This window comes from Sceloporus undulatus, chromosome 6 (genome assembly GCF_019175285.1).
Source record: "Sceloporus undulatus isolate JIND9_A2432 ecotype Alabama chromosome 6, SceUnd_v1.1, whole genome shotgun sequence".
NCBI lineage: Eukaryota > Metazoa > Chordata > Lepidosauria > Squamata > Phrynosomatidae > Sceloporus > Sceloporus undulatus.
The window spans coordinates 25,765,586-25,790,174 of record NC_056527.1 but is presented as its reverse complement, the minus strand read 5'-3'; the positions used below and the strand labels follow the sequence as shown (position 1 = coordinate 25,790,174).

General features: G+C 39.9%; 1 protein-coding gene across 3 annotated transcripts in view; it reads left to right on the top strand.

Moving 5' to 3' along the window:
- The window catches only part of LOC121932564 (MAM and LDL-receptor class A domain-containing protein 1-like), a 97,039-nt gene extending 73,043 nt beyond the window's left edge, over positions 1–23,996 (top strand). For 2 of the 3 annotated variants that reach the window (XM_042471265.1, XM_042471263.1), the window contains exons 9-11: positions 14,798–14,861; positions 17,794–17,859; positions 23,623–23,996. In XM_042471265.1, coding sequence (XP_042327199.1) covers positions 14,798–14,861; positions 17,794–17,859; positions 23,623–23,709 — 217 coding nt within the window. In that variant the 3' untranslated portion in view covers positions 23,710–23,996. The remainder of the gene's footprint in view (positions 1–14,797; positions 14,862–17,793; positions 17,860–23,622) is intronic. The other variant, XM_042471264.1, reaches the window with a different exon arrangement.
- Positions 23,997–24,589: the final 593 nt, after the last annotated feature.

The window sequence follows — 24,589 nt, the reverse complement described above, 5'->3', positions numbered from 1 at the left end:
CATAGCCCTTCAACTTTGAAGTCTGATCTATGGGTTTACTCTAGGAACTTGTTTGGACACAGGTGTTGATCCACTGGCCCTGAAAGTGTTTTGTAAGAGGTTACACAAATGTAAATGTCAACTTCAGAAGATGACTAAAATCTACAAGATTAGAAAGACCATCAATTACATACTATGAATATCTTTGCAATATAGTTGCTGGCAGAGAGGATGAACTGCTCTTTTATACCAACCTCTTTCAGATCTGCTGTTGACAATGAATACTGGTTGCCACACATTTCTCACTTCTAACATTGCAAGACTTAGCTTCCAATAAGACTTATTTTTTGTCTTATTGGGGTGAAATATCAAAACTTTAGTCCTTCTTCTGAAAAGGCCTTTGCATGTCTGGAACTCTGACTGAAAAGGGAGCTATAAGTTCACCCACAGCCAACTATGTGGCTTGGCATGAGAATGTAGCATGAAAGGCAGATACAGGAGTGATTCCATTGCTTCTAGTCAGCACCATCATAAACTTTTTGTGCAGAATTTTCCCAAGTGCTAGAACTGTGAAGGCTTTGCATGTTAATGATGTTTAAACTCCAAAGGTTTCCTTTCAGAGCAAAGGACCAGAAAATAGCTGGCAGCCAATGGCAGTTTCACTTTTTTATTGGCAAATCTCCTCCTCAACTAAATAACAGCAAAGCATGACATGATCTTCAGGTGACTGGTGTGTGGGAAGAAAATATTAATGATTATACTGGTTTCATTTTATCACAAAGTTGAATGAAACTTACAGAAGCCTAAACAAATGTTTAATCCAATGTATCTGCATTGGTTCACTAAAGCCAATGACTATAGATCTAATGAATCCATTTATTTTAAACAATCCATGATTTCTGTCAAGTTGGTCGATCCTATCAAGAGGACTCAATCCACACAGTTTTTCATGTGCAGATCATTATGTAAGGTATTCACCATGTCTTGCTTTAATGAGGGGAAAAGAAAAAATTGCAGTTCAGACCTATCTGTGTCAACACAGAAGTTAATTCCATTGAGGTCAATGGGACTTAGGTTCCACATAAGTGGACATACCATAGAATCATACCATAGAATCATAGAGCTGGAAATGACTACAAAGGCCATCCAGTCTAGCCCCTTGTCATGCAGCAGCTCACAATCAAATCACTGCCAACAGATGACCATCTAGCCTCTGTTTAAAAACCTCCAAGGAAGGAGATTCTACCACATTCTGAGGCAGTATAATCCATTGTTGAACAACTCTTAATGTTAGAAAGTTCATCCTAATGTTTAGGTGGAATCCCTTGTAGTTTAAATCCATTGCTCCATGTTCTAGTCTCTGGAAAGCATATAGTATCCTTTCAAATGTTTAAGCAGGACTATCATGTCACCCCTTAACCTTCTCTTCTCCAGGCCAAACATACACAGCTCTCCCTATCTGTTTAACTTATACGCTGAACATATCATACACAAAGCTCGATTTAGCTCTGAAGACAGAGATGTGAAAACTGGAGCAGAAGATACTGTACTACTAGCAAAAAATAGCAAAGAACTGGAACTACTACTGGAAAAGGTCAAAGAAATGCAAAGGCATGTTAACATTAAGAAAACAAAAATAATGATGACAGAAGATTTACACTTAAAGCAGACAATTAAGGCATTGAGATAGCCAAAGATTTCTTATACCTTGGCTCAAGAAATCAAAAGAACCTTGGTCAGGAAATCAAAAGTAGACTAGGACTTGGAACTTTGAAGGAACTGGACAAGTTTAAATATATTTGGTTGAATACCAAAGAATAGGATTGTCCATGGCATCTTATTTCCAGTTTTTATATATGTTTGTGAAAGCAGGACTGCTAATAGGAAGCTGATAGGAAGAGAATCAACTCATTTGAAATGTGGAGCTGGAGAGGAGTTCTTCAGATACCGCAGACTGCTAAAAAGACAATAAATAGGTCCTAAGCATATCAAGCCTGAACTCTCCCTAGAAACCAAGGTAGCTAAACTGAGACTTCATGTTTTGGGCTTATCTGTCATGCAAAGACATAGCTCACTAGAAAAGACAATGATGCTTGGCAAGGTAGAAGGCAATAGGAAACGAGGAAGGTCACATTAGTGGTGGATAGACTCAATCAAGGAAGCAACAGCCCTGAGTTTCCAAGGCCTGAGCAGGACTGTTGATGACAGGGTGATTTGGAGGTCTCTCATTCATAAGGTCACAATAATTTGAAGGTGACTTGGTGACAGTTAAAAACAACAGGTGAGCATAGTTTGCAGTCTTGGTAACACCTGCATCTTGTTTATTTTGCAATACAAATCCACATATTTTTTCAGAGTCATAAAACGGAGGATTTTATCTAATAAGACCAAAACAAAGATGTTGTAAAGTTTTGAACCATATCCACTAACTACTTGGGATAGTCCATGAATAAGGTTGCAAGGATAAATATGGGAGAGGGCTCCTATATATTTAATAACACAGGCCAGAAAAAAACTTTTTTAATATTGTAGCTGTTTTTAGTATATTTTTGGGTGCTGAATTAGAAAAATACAATAAATATGTCATACCACACACAGCTGGATTTTTTTTATAGATTCAATATTTTTAAAATCAATTCAGTTATTACCCAGCTTTGATCAAGTGTGGACACTGACATGCCAGTGCGATTTCTTTTACTGCTTTTGAACAGATTTTTGTGTTTCATATCAGCAAATTAAAGTCTTGTGAAAGTCTATTAAAAGACTTTAACCCCTTTCTTACTCTTTGCAGGAGCATTTCATTCAGTTGCGTATTACAATACAAGAAATGTCAAAGCAAGTTGTAAAAAAACTGTGGAAAAAATGGAACAAATCTGTTTAACAGGTCCTGATGAAATAGGATGTAATGTACATTTCTGCCAAGTAGAACTACGTGACATCTTTTCCCTCATTTCCCCAATATGCCTTTTAGTTTCTGCAGTTCCCCCTCTACATGCACACTGCCATTTATGTCAGGTGGAGATTGTGTGTGTGTGTGTGTGTGTGTGTGTGTAGAAACATCTACCTTGTGTGTGTGTGTATGCGTAAAAACATCTAGCTCTATTTCTTGTAACTGAACACACAACACTGGAGGATGACATCACTACTGTGCATCCAGGTATAGAAACATCTCCCCACTCTCTAATGGCAGTAAAATGGCTGTGTTCGAGATGTTATATAGTTTTGCCTGGCCATTTGGCCAAATCCTACATTATCTCTTCCCACTTCAGAATCAGTTAAATATTAAACATTTCAGAGCCCTTGTTGTTGTTGTTGTTGTTGTTTCCAACTATCATGAGTATTTATTTAGTTTCTTCAGAGGGAGTTTGCCATTGCCATCCTCTGAAGCTGTGAGAGTGTGACTTGCCCTAAATCACACAGTGGATTTCCGTGACCAAGCTAAGATTCAAACCATGGTGTCTTGGTGTCCTAGTCCAATGCCCAAACCACTTCAGTATACTGGCTCCCAGATGTTCCTTGGAGTGAGTCTGTATTTTATTTTATTTTATTTTTTCTTATTTTATTTTATTATGATATTGTATTTATAAACCACCTTTCTCCTGGGTTGGGACTCATCTACATTGCTTTGGGATACGCTGCAAACTTCAACTGAAGTTTGTGGAGAAAGGGGGAAAGGAAATTGTGGTTCATAGTTTGACTAGCCCTGTTCAGCTAGGACTGAGGAGAGTCAGGTTCAAATCTCCATATTGTCAGGAAAGTACTGAAAAACATCAGGTAATTGTAACCTCCCACACTGTGTTATAAAAATAAAAAGTGCAGGAGATCACTTTTATACCACCCTTAATGTGATGTAAATCAATGGGTGCATCTTAGAAGCAGGAAATACTTGTGCTCTGTGATAACTATCTGAACTGTCAATATATAGACTTCTTCTCCTAATAATGTGTGTGTATGGGGGGCGGGGTCCAGCTGTAAATCATTAATAGTGGAGATTTTTCGCACTGCATGTTTATACAGTTATGATTCAGGAACCCTGTTTTAACTGCCATGGTTTTATCCTATGGAATCCTGGGATTTGCAGTTCAGTGTGGGGTATTTGGAAGTCTCAAACTGCATCTGTCAGAAAAGCTGTGTCATCATCCAGTTCAAAAAATGTAGTTTATTCTAGTTTTAATCTTCCTCCAAAAGCACGCTGCTAATGTGCATCATCATGTAGGCGTGTGCCTGAACACCAAGAAATGGGGTGAGATGTTCTTTTGGCTTTTCAAAGAAACAAGAAAGTCATTTGTCCCCTTAGACAGAATTGGGCTTGACTGTTATGAGCGATATAAAGATCCTATTAGAAATAAAGAGGCAGAAAATGCCTTAGAAAGAAATGAAGTACAGAACTCAGTGGCCCTGGGCTACGTATTAAAAGCCTAATCAAGCAAGGAAATATAATAGCTCAGGAATGCTCAGCCAATCAACAAAAGCACCACTTGACTCTCACTAGAGTCCATCTTGACACATGAGGCAGCAACTGAATGGAAAGAATAACCTCCATTTCCCCAAATCAATTGTGTGCAATATGACATGGTACCCATGGATAGAGAACTTTTATTATATGTACAGAAGCTTTTTGACACTTTTGGATTTGCTAGGTTCATAATTGGAGTAGGCTGCTTGATATTTTTATTTTTCAGAGTATACAGAGTGGGGGATATGATGTACAGTATTTCTTGCTAGAAATTTGTGAAGGAAAATTTCATTAAGGATTGCAGAATTTCTAGTTGAAAGCTAGTGTGGTATAGTGGTTTGAATGCTGGATGACATCTCTGCTCAGCCATGGACACCCATCTTGGCAAATCACACTCTCTCAGTCAAAGAGGTAGGCAAAGGCAAGCCCCCTCTGGACAAATCTTGGCAAGAAAACCCTGTGATAGAGTCATCATAAGTCAACAATGACTTGGAGGCACACAACATCAACAGTACCCATTCTTATTGGAAGGAGGCAATGTCATCATTTGAGTGAAGGAAAATTTCATTAAGGGTTGCAAAATTTCTGTTTGAGATCTGGTGTGGTATAGTGCTTTGAACATTGGATGACAACTCTGCTTGGTCATGGACACCCATCATGGACAAATCACACTCTCTCAGCCAAGGAGGAAGGCAAAGGCAAGCCCCCTCTGGACAAATCCTAACAAATCATTTTCTCCCTATGGCCCTGTTAATTGGAACCGAGGAGGAGGGATACATGCATAGGCCTGAACTGATCACTTCCAGATGGACCTTTGAAATGAAGCCAAGTCTGAATGTCATAGGCTGAAGGCTGCCACACTTAATTTAAATGAATGGGTAGCCTAGGGTGGCATTCCAATATACGTACTGAAGCTCCAGGATCCAGAAATGATTGGTGAATCACAGTGACTTCAAGAGGATGTTTCAGCTAGTCAACAGGAGAAGCATAATGATTTCCCGCATTTTCCATTTGTGATTCATGACTGCATCTGAAGTGGAGAGCCTGCAAATGTTCTCTGCATTCTCTCTGCATAAGGAAGAATACAGATCTCACTGCTGAGGAGACCTGTTTTTCCTTCCTTTTTCCAAGACCCATAAACAGTGACTGAGAAGCATGAGTCACTCCGGCTTCCTTTACTGGAGCTACTAGCTTTGGGTAAGTTCCCAAAGCCACCCTATTTCATACAGAACTTGATATTGTAAAAATACAACTTCCAGAAGCCAACTTTTCCAAGCTCTCCTTTTATATTATATTACGCAGTGTTTAAATTCAAGGCATGAATTGTGGGATCTTGAGTTCATGCAGAGTAATTAATTCAGGGTATATAGATTTTTCTACCTAAGGGTTTGTCTGCAATTACATTCTTGTCACAGAACAAAATTCCATTCCAGATGGACCACTCATTGTCCAGTGACTGATTTTGTTCCTGCTTTTTTCCTTGCAAACTTTCTCTTTCTAGAACCATAAAATGGACAAAGAACATAGGAGATTGGCTTATACATGTCCAGGTCATTGGTCCATCTTGCTTAATAACACATGATTAAAAAAGAATGATGCAAAAATAAATCAGTTCTTATTCAGTTTTGCACCATTCTTTTTGATTTGCCTTTTATTATCAGCAGTGATTGGGAATTGTTCTTTGGTTTTCCCAAACATACCTGAAGATGTCAGAAACTGAAAATGGGAACTTCTGCATGTAACACATATGCTTTGCCACTAAAATAATGAATTTTCCCACACTGGATCCATGCTTTGCTGCTTAAAGAGGGGGATTGCTGTATTTCCATCAATGGAATGACTTGAGATATTTGTGAATCCCAGTCAAGATAAAGCTTTAGAGATCTTTAAGGATGGATAGTTTGTGAGAAGCCAGAGGGTCCTGTGGTCTGTGCCTGTCCTTGGGTAAATGTTCACACAGAAAGTTGCCAACCTGAAGTACTTTACAAATACACACATGCAAAATGTTGATATTTAGCTAAACTTTTAATTGGAATAATGCAACATCAGGAGAGCCAAATGCATGGAATTGTCAATTGCTTCTCTAGGGAAAACCAGTTCAATCAGACCTGCCCAAAACTTTGCAGAAGTGAATTGTCTGTTCAACAGACTGTCCAGTCAAAGTCTTTTTAATGATAAAGAGCTATTTAAATGGAATTCAAAGACATTGAACTCACCTATAAGAGTGCCTTGACAACAAACTGATCAGTTACACAAGTCATTTGGCTATACTTTTAATCACCTGTCAATGTATGACCACACCATGAATTTCATAGGGTTTTCTTTATCAAGGAATACTCAGAGCTGTTTTTGCTAGTCCCTTCCTCTGAAACCTGAACTGTTGCATTCAAGGTTCTGACTCTATTACTGCTACCTTTTTTGGCTACGTATATATAATGTACCATATACAAAGGAATAGTGTAGCACCATTGAGACTAACTGAAAGCATGAGCTTTTGTAGACTTGAACCTACATCCTCAGATGCAAGGTACAATACATATATTTTATTCAAATCTATGTCCTCTTCTCTCCCCCCCCCCCCCACATTTTGTGTATTTCCTCTTTTTTTGTTTTGTTAATGTGTCCAAAAATGATTGCTTCATCCATATGTACCCTTCTCCCTGCCATAAGATATCAAAGCAAGTCATCTACAGCTGCAGATATATCTAAAGCAACCTTGAAGACTAAGGTCAAATTACAGAGTAGGAATATTTTACATAAATAAAATATGTCAACACCTAAATTTATTTTATTATTATTATTATTATTATTATTATTATTATTATTATTATTTATGTTTCCTTGCCTCTCCCCATGGATCGAAGCGGGGTTACAGACTAAGTAAAAGCACAAAGTGTTTACCTCAAAATTCAAATTAAAAGCAGCTAAAAACAATAAAATGTCCAACATCAGACAATAACAATACCAATTGCATCAACAAGCAAGGCAGGGATCAAACACAGACAGGGGTATTGATATCAGGTGAGGTATGCTCAGCTAAAAAGCTTGGTTTTAACTGCTTTTCTAAATGTTTCTAACGAGGCAGCTGAGCAGATCTCCTCAGGAAGACTGTTCCAGAGTCTCGGAGCCGTTGTTGAAAATGCTCTTTGCAAAGTAGCAACATACTTAGAGGTTGCTATCTCCAATAGGTTCTTACCTGATGTTCTAAGAGTGAGGGGCGGATTATATAGGGAGATGCGGTCCCATAAGTAACTTGGGCCCAAGCCATGTAGGGCTTTATAGGTAATAACCAACGCCAATATAAAATGTGTAATGTTATGCTATGATTTCCTTGAGTTTTATTTAGCTTTCTTAATGGTCAAAATTGCCTCCCTTCATTTGTGGTTGATAAAGGTGAAACATATGCTTTGGAATGTCTTCTTTAGTTTGCATCTTACATGATCTCTGCTGCTTACCTGTAAAATAGATTTAGCAAGAAACAGCTAATGTAACCATAGGATTTGCTTTGGGGATCCAAGATTATTAAATTGTTCCTTCTCATCTAAGCAGTATTCATTCTTATAACCCCCCCCCACACACACACACACACCTTCTGAAAAAAAAGCTATCTGAACTCTTTCACTAAATATTTGTTTTCTCTAGAAATTCAGGCTGCAGGCATTTCCATCCTCACCCCTCAAAACTTCAAAGTGATCCCCTCTCTTTTTCTCTAGCCTTGTTATTTCGAACTTAGTCTGTTTTCATTTCATGTACAAAATATGATAAATTGGATGAATATAATATTTTGGCTTTATCCACTGATTACTTTGGACAATTTGCAATGAGTGGGTTGGCTTACTCCTTGCTGTAAAGTGGTGAAACAACTTTATGCTCACTGTGGGACCTTGTGAAGGCTAGTGTGCTGATTACTTTAACCATGGGCTATCATTTCCAATAAGGGTAATGTCTCTGTTATGTCAGACAACAAGCAAACATTACAAAAATTAGATTAGGCTAAATAACCATTTTAACCTAGCTGAGTCTTTTTAATCTTTTTCTTCTTTTGAAAAATTAGCATGTAACATGACTGTAACATTACTGTGATAGAGTATAAAGAGAAATACATAAAATAAAATAAAATAAAACTTTTGTTTATATACTGCTTCTTTTAACAAGCAATCGGAGCGGTTTACATGAAATCCTAACAATACCTTAAATATAATCCACATATCCCTCCCTCCTTCAAATAACAATTAAAGAAGTAATAATTAAAATAATCTGTTAACAGATCACTCTTGCATTTAGCTGATTTACCATCTGGAGTGACAGATCAAGAAGCACCCCCAGACTGCAAATACAGTATTTTGAGGGGAGTGTGACCCCATCTAGGACTGGTAGTTGTATCCTAATAACCGGATTAGGGGTCCCTACTGTAAGTACCTCCATCTTGTCTGGCTTCAGCTTTAATCTGTTTTCCCTCATCTAGTCCATTACCACTTCAAGACATTGATTAAGAGGAGAAATGCCATCTGAAAAAAGGGACCATAATGCTTTCTGGCTAGGAAGGTCAGCACAGACAGCCAGGCTAGTATGTGGATGAACAGTGGACAGTCTTGTGCTTCCCTAGTTTCTTGTTTTTCATGTCTTAGTTCTGTTTTATTGTGCATCTGAATCAGTTTCCAGTTTTAAAACATCTGCATGCAAATTTGTGCACAAGACGTCTTCTGAGTTCATAGTTTCAAAACATTTGCATGCAAAAGCCTGCATGCCAATTTGTACGCATGTCTTTTTTTGAGTGTAATTTGTAATATTTCACTTTAATGTAGAGATTTACAGGTGGGTCTTATGAAGAACTACATTCCAAACAATGGAAGCACATGGATACCAAAGAAAAAGAATTGTATTTGGGTTTACCAGGGTTGCATTCCTAAATGCATAGCTTAGTTTTATATCCAGGATTCCAGGACTGAATCTTGGCTGAGCCCACCAGGATCTTCATGTCTTCAGTGAAGTGTAGATTCACAAGTGAGGAAAAGTTACTTTTGGGGACTACAAATTACGGTATTTGCAGCCATCTTGGATTATGCAAATTGTTGTCCAAATAAGTTACTTCTAAGTTCTGCTCTCCTTCCATCTTGTGTTTTAGTCTTGTTGCTGCTAAATAATAACCTAGAAGTCTTGTGTAGAAAACCTGAGAGTTTGCTATAGCTCTGTACTATACATCAACTTTCTCTATCTTGGTACCCTCTGGGTGTATTGGGCAACAATTCTCATTATCCCAGCCAGCCAGCCATTGGCCAATACATCTGGAGGGTGCCAACATCAGAAAGGTTGTTATAAATAGATATAAAATATATTCACTGCTGTATGAGAAGTACTACTGCATACAGCTCTGGCATCATTTGTTCTTTAAAGAATACAATCCTATTTTATATACTTAGAACCAAGCTGTTCCATTGAAATTACTCCCTTGTAAATGTGCATAGAATTGCAGCCTAAGGCTGGGCCATGCAGGTGAAACAGTGAGTTCATTCATTGAGTGCTTAAAAGCAAAACTAGTTTGACTAACTTAGCAATTGGAAAGCTTCTTAAGGTCAGAGGGACAATACTGGCGTATGTGGGTTGAGTATTCTAACCATATAATTAAATTTCTAAAGTGACTTTGACTCAATATCTATTTGTCAGAACTATAATGTTAAACAAGCCATTTCTGCACACAATTGATGGTTTTTAGCAGTGCATGGATTATTGTGTTTCTAACAGGAGAGCCCATTACTGTCTTAGATAACTTACCTGATCTGTAAAAACAATTAGTTAGCAGATTTGCAAAAGGTTGTTTTAAAATTACTTCAATTTCAGTATGAGCAACTTATTAGCTAAGCAGCTGGGCCTGAGGGCCATACCATATGTAATGTCTGAAATCTCCCATCTCTTTTAAAAACCTGCAGTGCCAATGGCTGGAGATGAGGCTGGAAGTGATCTTTCTATTTTTACATCATTTTAAAAATGTAAACCCCTCAACTGGCAAGTTATATGCTCCATTAGGAAAAACATCCCACCATGTGCTGTTTTCTCTGGCATAACAATGAATAATGTGAGAATGATTATTAACATTCAGAAAACGGTACAGGGGAAGCATGAAGCCCTGCTTCTTTATACCATGGGCCTGATTCCTTTAGGGTTTTTTTTCAGGAATCCACAGATTCTGCATCCATGGATTCAAACACCCACAGCTTGAAAATGTTTTTAAAGAATCAATAAATTCCAAAAAGTAAACCTTGCTTTTGCCATTTTATATGAGACAACATTTTGCTTTGCCATTGTATATAATGGGACTTGAGTAGCCACAGACTTTGGTATCCATGGGAGGTTCTGGAACCAAATCCCAGTAGATACCAAGGGTCCACTGTACATGTGTTATCCCATTTCTTAACATCACATGACTTATGGGACTTCTAGACGGTGTCAGGAGTCAGCATCATCAGACACCTGCCAAAATTCACATTGTCCCTTAAGGACCAGTTCTTGGATCCTCCTGGCCCTGCAACTTGCCTTTCGTATGTGCTCATGTGCCTTCTCTCAATGAGTAACAAAGAGGCATTTAAAAGAGACTGGAGTGAGAGGAGTAACCTTCCATATATACAACCCACTTCTGTAAAATGGTGAGAGAGAAAGGCAAGTGAATGGGAACCATGACCACCAGCAGAGAGATGGTCAACCCACTTAAGAGAGGAACACTCCACTGTTCATGCTACATGGCCATGCTGACTGAAAGATTCTGAGGAGTGTAGTCTTAAAAGGCAACTTTTATAATGGAGATAAGAACACATCCCTATTTTGAGGAAGTTGCATTCTCAAAATTAATGGAGAAAACAGAAATAAGAGGGAAATGGAGGCAGAATAGAAAAATGGGAAAGATTTTGCTTGCATTTACTTAAGGTGTTTATCCTCAATAAGGTAGCAGGACCACAGTGTAGTCTTGTTCTTATTTACATAGGAGTGAATTGCATTGGGGAAAAATGGAACTTATTTCAGAGCAGACATTTTTATCACTTACAGAAGCATTTTTAAAATTAAAATTGTGTCAGACAAAGTGACAGTTGGTGAGGAACTGCTGGTTCCGGGAAATGAAGGGGTACAGGTAGAGTTCAGGATGCTAATGTCAGTGGAACATACCTCAGCAATTTACAGCTTGTCATGTTTAATTTTTAAAATGATGTTATATTTTTAAAACCCGATATATCAGGGTTTTCAGGTAAACCAAGATATTTTATATCTTATATAAAATATTTAGAGTGAGTAACATATGATTGTGAAAGCTAGACAGTGAAGAAAGCTGACAGGAACAAAACTCATTTGAAATATGGTGCTGGAGGACAGTTATACAGATATGATGGCCTGCCAAAAAGACAAATAAATGGATTCAAGAACAAATCAATCCTGCTCTCTCTCTAGAGGCCAAAATAATTAAACTGAAGCTATTGTACTAGGGACATTTCATGAGATGATATAGCTCTGTGAAAAAGACAATAATGCCCAATAAAGTTTAAGGTAGTGCAATAGGAGGAAGACCACATTACAGATGGGTTGAGTCTATAATGGAAACCATGGGTCTGATTTTGCTGGTGACCAGGGTTCTTGGATGTCTCATAGGGTCACCTTGACTTGAAGCTAACTTTATGGCAGATAACAACAAAATATATTTAAATGAGGGCGGGTTATAGACCGCCGCTTTGAGGCGGTCTGCCGCCGCCGCCGCTTGCTCCGTAAGGGAGCCGCCGCAGCCACACCGCGCGGCTCCCTTGCGGAGCAAAAAAGAAGCTCCAAAATGGAGCTTCTTTAAGCGGCGCCTCTATGACGTCACGAGGCGCCAGGGGCAGACTCGCGACATCATAGACGCCACAACACGTGCGGACGCACAGCGTCCGATACGTAAACATGGCGGCCCCCATGTGGAAGGGGCACCACCATGTTGTACGTATGGAATACGTACTAGGGTTAGGGGGGTGCGGAAGCACCCCCCCCTTCCTAACCCTAATACGTATTCCATACGTATTTTTTGGCGGTTTGTAACCCGCCAAGGTTTGCCATTTCCTTCCTTTATGGCTGAGAGAGTATGTCTTGCTCAAGGTAGAATTCCATGGCTAGGTGGGGCTCAAACCCTGGTCTCCTAGAGTCCTAGTCCTCCACACAAACTACTAGATCATACAGGCACTACATATTCTATGATACAATAAGACAGCTGAGTAAAGGAGGGATTAGCATCCTGAAAAGCAAAGAGAGTAAAAACTTGAAACTACTTTAAAAGAAAGAAATGTAGGAGCAGAGCTTGGCAAGTTATTTTCAGAAAGAATGACTATAATGGCATGTTGAAGCCATCTGTAAGTGAGCAGTAGGACAGTGTTCAGCATCCCAGAGACTCATTCCACTGCTGCTCACTTGGGGGTGGATTCAGCCTGGCATTACAGTCACTAATCTGCAAAGTAACTTTATAAGATCTGAAATATATTCATAAAAGAATTAATTCTGACCACTCTTGCTAGTAAGCAGGAACTGATTTTAAAATGTATTATACCATTGATACATGACGCTGGTAAAACTAAACAAAATGCATATTAGGTTAAGCTGTTCTTGTTTGAACAAATCTAAATAAGGGCATTATCACATACAGTGGGGCAAAGGGCCATTCGGGTCAAAATGGCATAAATTAGCAGCAATGTTTCTGGAATGACTTTGCCTCTTAATCCATTGATTTTCTTGTTTAGTTATGTAAAATAGTGTAAGAACAAAGCTTAGCAAGAATTAATTATTACTTTAATACCAAAATATATTTGTAAATGGAAAATGGTTAAGTGTCCAATACTACTGTAGAGAATTGTTTGCAGAGGATTTGGTGGTTGCAGAAGATTTGCTCCATACTGCATTCAGTTAAAATTATTCATCTTGTTCAGTTAGAGGGAAAAGAAAAAGGAAAACAATTTAAAGACCTTTGCAGACAGCTTTTTTTTTTTACTGTTAAATTGGAAAGTTCCTTTGGAATAATAGTCTGTGGGATGATTAGTATGATTCTTTTTGTCTCGGTTTGTTCACATAGTGTCAATGGGTATTTAAAATATAATTTCCAAACACACACACAAAAATGTTTATGTGTCAGAACTGCAAGAGGTGCCCAGATTGGATCATTCCCAGGAGGTAGCTGTAAAAACAAAGGTTAAAAAAATGCCCATGCTGTATGGGGATTCTGGGAATTGTAGTCCAAAAACCACCAAACTTCCCTGAGTTCTGTATATTAGTCCACTTGCAATAAAACCAATAATGTATGTATGTATGTTTATGGTCTTTGACCAAGACAAAACCAATAATGCCCTAAATCAAATTGTTAATCAATTTGAGAGTAGATAAAGCAGGAAAAATTACATAAGTGTTTACCTACCAAATTCTCACTGATTTCATGAAAAGTTGGAAATTATATAGCCCTTCAGGTGTTGTGCAGTGCCTATCAGTCTTAGCCACCATAGCCAATGGTAAAAAATGACGAGAGCTACAATCCAACATGACTATCACACTCAGTTCTATTTTTGCTTGTCACTGGAATCAGCTGGGGTTATGCAGGTGCTGGACCAGTACCAGGATGTTGTAATGGACTGGATGAGGGTCAAAAAATTGAAGCTGAATCCTGATGAGATGGGAACTGTGGATTGGTGGTTCTTGGGTCCAGAAACTGAATATGTAGCCTGTTCTGGTTGGGGTGCAACTCCCCCTGAAGGAGCAGATATGTAGTTTGGGAGTCCATTTAGAACCATCCGCTTTCATTGTGGTAAGGTCAATACACTGTGTTAGGACATAAGAAAGGGCCTTCTCAGTTGTGGCACCCCAACTGTACCACCCTGACTGGCACCAACATTCACAACATTTAGGTGTCAAGTTAAAATGTGACTGCTTGCCAAAGTGTTTGGGCCTTGTTAATTCAATACAATGAGTATTATATTTATTTTTAAAAACTGTTTTAAATTCATTATATTGTTTAATGTGTTTTTAGCTTATTTAAATTATCTTTACTGTTTTAACACTTCTTGTAAGCCACCCTGAGACCTCTTGTCATAGATGAATGTATAAATATTTTATATAATATGTAGAGGGCCACATGATTCCCATCCCTGATTTAATGTGTCTTCTGTAGTTGGCAGGAGCAACTGTACTGATATAGAAGAGTCAGAGGGCATATAGAAATAAAACAAATTCAATTAGTTCCTCACTGCATAATTCTGATGACTAGGTCTTTGTTTTCCCTTTGACTTTCATTGTCTTAGAGGTAACCTGAAGGAACACAAACATATAGTACCGTTTAACCTACAATTCCCTTTGACTTGTATCTCTTTACAGGAAACCTGAAGAGATCTTCAATATTGCATTTGCCAACCCACTTTATGAGGTTCAGGGTATAAAGGTAGGTGGAAAAGTTTGACATATAGATTTGGAAGTGGATGATATAAAGCTGCTATTGTTTTCCTAGGATATTGCCCATCTAAAGGAGCAAGAGTGTCCCTTGGCAAAAATATTTAAATGAAGAATGCAAGTCTTACAGAAGTACAACATCCTTGCTAGCAACTGAGGAAAGATTTCTATTACGATGTACTCTCAGAACGCTGGTAAACTCCACTTTGATATCAGTTCAGTGCTAAGAATATCTCTGCAGCCATAGTTATTTTCACTGAAGGGTGGTAAAGCTGAGAGATGCTGACATGAGTTGCCAATCATATTATTGTATTCAGAAAACAACAGTATTTCAATTCAGAGATGCTTTCACAAGGCTGACTATGCATCCCTCAGGGTAGAGTACATGTTTTGCATGCTAAAGCAGAGAGTCTTGATCCCTGGCATCTCCAGCTAAAAGGATCAAGTAACATGAAAAGCCTCCTCTCTAAGGTATTTCTTTGTCCCATGTTCAGATTTTGTTTTCTAATCAAAACTTAACTAAAACAAAATTCTTACCTACAACCACTATCAGACAGAGTAAACAATAGTGTCTGGTTTCTTTCATACTGACCTGTTACAACTTTTTAATACTTGGGAGATTATCAGATGGCGAAAATCAGGGAAGAAGTAGGCATACTCCCAGCAAACTCATATGGTCCCACAGAAGATTTTCAGATAAGAGTCTTCCCCATGAATGGTTTGTTGCTGGAGCATTCCTGGATCTTCATGGGTTAAGTCCTGGATAAGTGCGATGTGTCTGAATATCTTCAGCACTATCGCACTACTTTGTTACTCCTGGCTTTTTTCCTCCATCTGATAATCTCCCATGTTAACTGCCCTGGCTTCATTCCATAGAATCTTGGGATCTGTAGTTTGATGAAGCACTAGAGCTTTTTGGCAGAGAAATCTAACATACCTTGTGGAAGTACAAATGCAAAGATTCCATAGCACGGAGACATGGCAATTAAAACAGAATCAAAGTGCTACAACTATGCAGTGTGAAAGAGACTTGTGTCAAATGGATGAACAATCTGACTTGGTATAACAGCTCCCTACATATCTTATTTAGAATGTGACAATGCTTGGGGAAAGTGTTTGTGGGTTGTTGTTTTTTAACCACAATTTTCAGAATCCCACCAAGTGACCATACTGTCTGGGAAATTGTGGGGAAATTGTGGGGAGATGTTCCCAAAAGGAACTTTTGCAAATTCTGGAATAAACAAGATTTTACAGATGCATTAGGAGTTTTATAGTCACTAATGTAGTTAATTCATTCAACTGTTAATTTCATTCAACTGTTTTTAAATAGGGTGGATAGCTATCTGTCAGGAGAATTCATTCAACTCTTGCAGCTCTTCTGCATGTTCCAAAATGTGAAATGCTGTGTCTGTCATTCTCTTTAATTCTGGAACTGCAGTGTCAGAATGTGCACAACTCTAAAACTGTACTGAAATCAAACCAAATTTAGCAGAAAACACACTCAGTGCTTTGAACTCTATGAATCCCATTTGCCGATGCCACATTAAAGAGATTATTGTTCTTATCTTTGAAAAACCTACAAATGGAATTAAGCATCTATTTGGTATGTATAGCTTTCATGCTCCATAAAAACATGAATTCAAGACGAACACTGAATAATGTTCTGAGCCAGAGAACCACTACTTTCTATTAAACCTCCATGATAATTCCTTGATTGCTCTTACAATTACTTTGCAATTGTCTTATGATAGCTATTAACTCTATTTATTAAAAACAACTAATCAAAGTAACTTTATCTAGAATGATTTGGAATCAAAGGACCAAATTAAGGCTAATGCATCTTTTCTCCGCAGCTCTGATCAGCACTGCGGCACAGGATGGCAGTGGCAAATAACATTTCCTTTATCTTTCCATGAATATGCAATAAGATTCATGGGCTCTTAAGTAAAATTAACCATGACGTGGCACTTACTTCCCGTAAAAAGCTTCTCACATCTGATTTGAGATCAGATTCATTCAGTGGCAATTTTGTCATTCACTTGTATGAGGGCTGTGTTAAAATTCACTTACTGCAGTCTTGCCCATTTCAGCTGTACATTCTCATGTTAGTGCAACAGATTCAGGCAGGATTCATTTAGTCACAGGTCAAAAAACAGCAGGATGTTGATGATGTCAGAATTAGAAAGTAACTTTTTATTGCAGGTAAGAGAACTTAAAGTGCTTTAATTGAATTCCATCTCCTCGCCCTGAGACAGACACATGTAAACATTTGAAAGTTATTGCTACAGTCCAGGGGAGGTTACTGGTTAAAGTCCTTACATGTCCTTTTTTTCAAGAACAGAAAAATCTGAGCAATGGCCAGTGTGATAAGATCAATTCCAGTTACAACCCTCATCTATCCCAGCACAGATTTCCTGTGCAATAATCTGTGTCTTCTTGCATGCAAGGGGGTTGGACTGGATGTCCCTTGGGGTCTCTCCCAACTCTAGGATTTGATGATTCTATGTAGCACTGGTCTAAATATAGGACATTGGAAGATCCCATTTTGCACCTGCCTTTACAGTTAGTCTATGCATCAGGTCACCTTTGCATTTAGTTTCCTGATGAGCATAGAAACCAAGTCTGGGGGATGTAATACCATTGACTCTCCTACAGTAATTAGTGAAACATCTGTTCAAAAGGCTGGCCCATGATACTTTACTAGCATTTTGATGAATCTGCCAGATTCCCAAGACAGCTTATGATATTATGATATGAATATTTTCTTTTTCCTTCCTTCCTTCCTTCTTTCCTTCCTTCGTCTTACTCCTCCTTGTTTTAACCTGTAAGCTTTTGGATTGATGGAGCTGGCCTGGCAACATTACTGTTGTTTTGTTCACTGCTGAATAAGGTTGCCCTGAAGCTAATGTTCGTCTCTTTTGTAGTCTACAGAGTGTACTGCCTCACTGGAAGTTCAGATCAGTGTTTCTCCGTGGCAGGCACAGCAGGAGGTATATGTGAATAGTTTTCTTTTTAAAATGCTTTCTGGAAAAATCCTATGCCTGGGGTGGATTTTTGAATTTATTCCATTCTATTACTAGTAGGTGGAGAACTGCCTCTTTTAAATCCATCTTTATGTTTGCAAATAATGTCTTACTTACTATTGTAACTGGATACTATACAGTGGTACCCCGGGTTACGAAATTACATTCGTTCCGCCGCCGCTTCGTACCCGGAATACTTCGCAGCGAGAAAACCCATTGGCGTAATGGGGAAAAGCCGCGATTTTCGTGTGAAATAGCGCCGAAAAGCACCAAAAAAAATTTCGTAACCCGAAAAACCTTCGTAACCCGGAAGAAGTTTTTTTAATTGGATTTTTTTTCGTACCACCCCGGAAATTTCGTAAGGCGGCACATTCGTATCCCGGGGTACCACTTTACAGTGCCCCAGTTTCATGAGCTGCTTTACTAAGGATGAACAACACTAACAAAAAAAAAATCTGTACCCACCCAGTTCGGGTACTGCGGGAAAACATGATGTACAACGGTTTTCCACAATGAAATCATTTCTTTGAGGCTTTAATGCAATTTGGGAACTCACTTTTTCTGTAGTTTCCGGGGGGGGGGGGAATCCCTCTCAACCCCATCCCTCTCCCTCCTCCACCCCCTCCATCCCCTCCCCCCCCCCATGTGTGTCTGGTTGTGGATCATTGTGTCCAACAGAGTGGTATTGGGTTACAGATTGGGAGTGACATCCTCCATCTGGCAAATATTTTGCCATTGATTGATTGATTGATTGCTCTTTCACAATGGATCTGTGTGACGGTATGCATGCATATTAATAAGTCAAGCCAACAGAAAGCAAAAAAAAAAAAAAGAGGAACTTTACTCAAGATACAAATTGAAAGTTTGTTTCCATCTCATCAAAGGTTGTTTTCCCTTCTTCTGAAAAGTCCTTGTCAGAAGCACTTGGAAAGTGGGGAGGGCAGAGAGCAGAGGAGACTGGAGAAGTAGTGCTAACCAAACATTACACCAAGAAGAAGGAACATGTTCAATCTTAATTCAGTTAAGGATTTCGGGTTGAAAGGGGAGCGAGAGAAGAACCATTTTATTTCTCTTCTAGGCGCTGCCTGTGTTGGGAGACAGTTCAAGTTCCCTTGCTTACTCATTGGTGCACAAAAGGGGGGAAAGGGATTTGATGGGAGATCCATCCAATGAAAGTGCAGAATTGAAGAAGAACAAGAAAGGCTATTGGTTGATAGGTTTATGCATGCTGGGAAAGAAAAAAGCGCATGGCAGGAAATGACCTTTTATACCAGTTTCAATTTGGCTGCAGAAATAATGTGCCTATCAGTACAATTTAAATGTGGATTTTTAGGAGTCAGTGTTGTGTAGACAAGGTGAAATCTGGGCAAAATACTGTGCAGTGGATATGAATTATTTTGCTGGTGTTGATTCAACCTAAGAAAGTAGTTTAGAAGATTACAAAAGAGGATCCTATCAATAGCATGAAAGGGGCTCACTTGTATTAGAGGAGTAGATATTTGGAGCAATAATACAGCATGTTTGTGTGTGTATGCATCACCTGTCGACTTACCTGTCAACAAATCACCTGTCAACTTACAACAACCCTGTGAATTTCATTATGTTTTCTTAGGCAAGGTTTTGCCAGTTTCTTCCTCTGAAATATAGCCTATAGCACCAGATAATTGTTGGTGGTCTCCCATCCAAGTACTAACAGGCTCTGGAGAAGCTTACCCTTTAGTTTGTTGTGGCAGTCCTGCTCAGGACATGGTGGAGTCTCCTTCTTTGGAGATTTTTAAACAGAGATTGGATGGCCATCTGTCAGGAGTGCTTTGATTGTGTATTTCTGCATGGCAGGGGGTTGGCTTGGATGGCTTTTGTGGTCTCTTCTGACTATGATTCTGACAGAGAAGGTTAAATATCTAACAAAAGTACAAGTCCCAGAATCCCATGGCATTGAGCCATGGCAGTTACAGCTCTGCCAAATTGCATTAATTCTTCCTTGTAGATATAGTCCTGATCTGTTTAAAAGGCAGCATAAAAGCCATTGATTTCCTACCCCTCCCTAATTGTATTCTTTTTAATGAGGGGGTAGTTATGTCATACCTTGAAGAGACTATCATACTTTGGCCACATCATGAGAAGATATGACTGATTAGAAAAAGCAATAATGCTAGGAAAGGCAGAAGGCAGTAGAAAGAGAGGAAGACTGCATGCCAGATGGTTAGACTCAATCAGGGAGTTCATGGGCCTTAGCCTGCAGGACTTGAGCAGAGTGCTAGAGAATAGGGGGTCTTGGAGATCTCTTATTCACAGGGTTGCCATGTGTTGAGTCAACTCCAAGGCATTTAACAAGAAGGGTATGTTCATCTATTGCAGCAGAATAGGAGCTTTCTGTAAGCTTAAAGACTTTAGGGCAGCACAAGACTTTTTTTTTTAATGTTATCTTTAGCAGTCTTGTGGCTTTTGTGAATTTAGTGATTAAAAATATTTCAGAATAATAATCTTGAGTTAAACGTGATGCACTGTGATGTCTGATCATGCAAATATGTGCAAATATTGTCGTCACCCTGACTACATTGTGTTCCTATGTATATAGGCCTCCATTTTTCTATAGAAGAAGTAGGCCTCGTGATTAATCATAGAATCATAGAATCATAGAGTTGGAAGAGACCACAAGGGCCATCCAGTCCAACCCCCTGCCATGCAGGAAGTCCAAATCAAAGCATCCCCAACAGATGGCCATCTAGCCTCTGCTTAAAGACCTCCAAGGAAGGAGACTCCACTACACTCCAGGGGAGTTTGTTCCACTGTCGAACAGCCCTTACTGTCAGGAAGTCATTCCTAATGTTGAGGTGGAATCTCTTTTCCTGTAGCTTGCATCCATTGTTCCGGGTCCTGTTCTCTGGAGCAGCAGAAAACAACCTTGCTCCCTCCTCAATGTGACAACCTTTCAAATATTTAAACAGGGCTATCATATCACCTCTTAACCTTCTCTTCTCCAGGCTAAACATCCCCAGCTCCCTGAGTCGTTCCTCATAGAGCAAGGTTTCCAGACCTTTCACCATTTTAGTCGCCCTCCTCTGGACATGCTCCAGTTTCTCAATGTCCTTTTTGAATTGTGGTGCCCAGAACTGGACACAATATTCCAGGTGGGGCCTGACCAGAGCAGAATACAGTGGCACTATTACTTCTCTTGATCTAGACACTATACTTTTATTGATGCAGCCTAGAATTGCATTGGCCTTTTTAGCTGCCGCATCACACTGTTGACTCATGTTCAACTTGTGGTCTACTTGGACTCCTAGATCTCTTTTACATGTACTTTCGTTCAGCAATGTGTCTCCCATCCTATATCTGTGCATTTCATTTTTCTGCCCTAAGTGCAGTACCTTAGCAGGATCCTAAAAGATACAGCAGTGCCTAAATATATAAATGCACTGATCTTGGAAGTGAAGCAGGGTCTGGCCTGGCTAGTACTTGGATGGGAAACTACAATGAACCCCAGGTGCTGTGGGCTATATTTCAGAAAAAAGAACTGGCAAAACCACGTCTTGAGTATTACTTATCTAAGACGTGTTACAGACCGCCCGTTTGGGGCGGCCTGTAACTGGCCCTTTCCCCGCTGGATCAGGGCCTCAGCTGCCACAGCGGCAGCCTCTGAGGCCCCAATCCGCCGCTTTCCAGGCTATGGGGAAGCGGCCTGGAAAGGGGTGTCCTTGAGGCTTCAAGCCCCAAGGACATCCGGCGACGGCGGGGAGGAGGAGAAAGGGGCCACTTGGCCCCTTTCTGCTCTGTGTCACTGATGCAGCCATGTAAAAGCTGCACCCAGCGATGCAAAGGTGGAAGGAGCTCCAAAACAGAGCTCCTTCCGGGGCCGTGGAAAGGGCGCCTGAGGCACCCTCATGCGGCCCCACTACATCACTTCCACACCGCCCCATTTGGAGGCGGTGCAGTCGTGACATAGTCATGGCAGCACCCGTGTGTATAGGGCGCCACCATTTTCTACGCGCTCCGTGCGTATTAGGGTTAGGAGCATCAGGAAGTGATGCCCCTTCCTAACCCTATGTCATGCCCAGCCTGGAGGACGGCTTGGAGGACTCAGAGGATGAGCTAGAGCCCCTGGGACTTGAACCTGTAATGGAGGAGCCAGAGCCCCAGGGGCTTGAACCTGTAATGGAGGAGCCAGAGGCTGGCCCTAGTTCTGCTGGAGCAGAGTCTGTGGCCCCTCCAGAGGTTCAGCAGTCAAGTTTGCCCGGTGCCGAGGCTGTGGACATGGAGGAGGATCTGGGCAGTGTGCCTACCTTCAAGGAGCGTCAAACAGAAAGAGAGGGCCTTCGAAGATCTCGAAGGCTTTATCAGAAGCGTGTTTGTAATCAGACACAGCTGAGGGCCGGCTCCTTGCCTTCTTAAGCACCTGGAGCATGTGTGGTTCTCTGACTCTTTTAGAGGAAAGACTCTGTCTCTGGCTCCTTTGGCTTCTTGTCTTGACTACCCGGAAACCTTGACCTTGGACTGCTTTATCGACCTGCCTATCTGTTACCCTGAACCTCGGACCATCTGACAATTCTCTTGGTAATCCCTTTTGGTAGAACTACTGTGAATCTCCAGGACTGTGTAGCTTACACTGACTTTGCTGTGCTGGGAGGGGGTTTGTTTGTTTGAGAACTAGCTGCCTTATCAGCCCTATGGCTGCTTTCCCGGACACCCTAGTACGCGTGGAGCGCGTACTTAATGCCCGTCTGTAACGGGCCTAAGAAAAACCTATGAAATTCTTAGAATCTCCATAAGATGACAGGTGACTTGAAGGTGCACACACACAAATACCCACTAAAATATAGACAGTGCACAGTATAGTGGCCAGATCTTTGGACTTACCAAGCCAGACAGAGTTGGGCCCTAGGGATTTGGGAAAGGTTTTGGTCAAAATACACATCTCCTTTGTGCTCATTACTGTTTTCTAGCTTAAATTGCCTCACTGGGTTGTTGTCAATATACAATAGACTCTCATGGACAAGGTATTTGTGCTCTTCAGCCAACAATCCACATGTAGTGGTATATCAGTAAACAGCATTTCACTGCTGTTTCATCCATATAATATTCATGGTCATATGTATTTTTCACTGGTAGGAGATTACTTCTGTAAATACATAACCGAGTGGTGAAAGCACTGGGCCAGTCTTACCATTAGACGGAGCAAGATAGCTATTTCAGGGAGCAGATACAGGGAATGGAGGGGGCTGTGTATGCCATGTGGCATGCCCTGAATCCCTCTAAACCAGTTATATTCTCTCAGATGCACTGAAGGACTTTGGGCCATCATTCACTTTGAACTAAAATTAGGCGTGTAGTTACAATGCACAATTATAGCAGTTTGATACAATTTTAACTGCCATGGTTCTGTCCTATAGAATTTTTATATTTTGGTGAAGTACTTAGAATTCTTTAATACATTCCCCTGGTTTACAGTTATAAGTCTTTAGTAGAGAATTCCACGCATTTTGCAAAACTGAACAGAACAAAAACAAAACAAAACAAACCACAAGATAAAGCCATGGCAATTACACTGGTATCATACTGCTATAATTGTGCAGTGTGGATACACCAGCATTTACTAGTATGGTTTGATTTGTGCAAAGGGCGTTATTCTGCCCTTCTCAGCAAGGGCCAGACTTTATTTTGATATGATTTTGATATTACTTTAGCCCTTTGACTACCAATAACTTTCTATTTCCATCCCATCCACCCCAGGTTTCTTGCAGCAATGATGTAATTACTACTTCCTTTGCCAATCCTCTATATGGCACAGCTACCGGAGCAAAAGGGGAGACGCCGTGAAATGTCAGTAGAGGAGAGCACAAATTAACGCAGATATTTTATGCAAGTTTATCCCGTGTGATGTATCTCTCTTTCTAAAAACTGAATTGAATAATGGCATAGCATTAGTCACTTGAATTAAAAATGGGTGATTTTCATATTAAAATAATTGCATTTGCTGGGCTACACTTCTTTCAAAATAGCATCCACCCACATGGGGAAGCAGAGTCTTATATGATATTTATGTTGGCAAAAACAGTCTTGGTAACTTTTTGTTTTGAATTGACTACATGATTGAACAGTTCAAATTCCAGTGCATTAATAAAGAAAAGTTTCATTTAATCAAAAGCAGGATTGGGTTTTCTTGGCATTCTAATTTTACTGCTTTTATTGAAAAACGATGACTAAAAAATTCCATACTTCTAAATCTGGGGCTTTAAAAAGTTATAATAGACACAAAAGAACAGCTTTCAGCAGAAGCCAAGTGATCAAAGTGATTACAGTGGACTTGCTCTTACAATAATAACATGGCATAATGAATATCTTTAAGAAATTAACTCATCTACTTTGTTTCACCTTGTCAGATCTACATCAAACCAGACATAGGTCCAAAACACACTGCAGAAATAATCAAGTTTGAGACCACTTTAACTGCCTTGGCTCAGTGCTAGGGGATCCTGGGAATTGTAGCTTATTGTGGCACCAGAGCTCTCTGACAGAAAAGGCTAAATGTTTTGTAGCGGGTGACCCCAAACCCACGAACCCGAAGGCCCGTGGCCTGCCAGAGGACAAGCAGAGTCAAGGAGACCGAACTGGCTAGAATAAAAATGCTTTATTTTCTGCGCAGGGCAGCAGCACACCAAAGTAGGCGTCACCAAGGCTGCAGCACTAATGGCTTCTT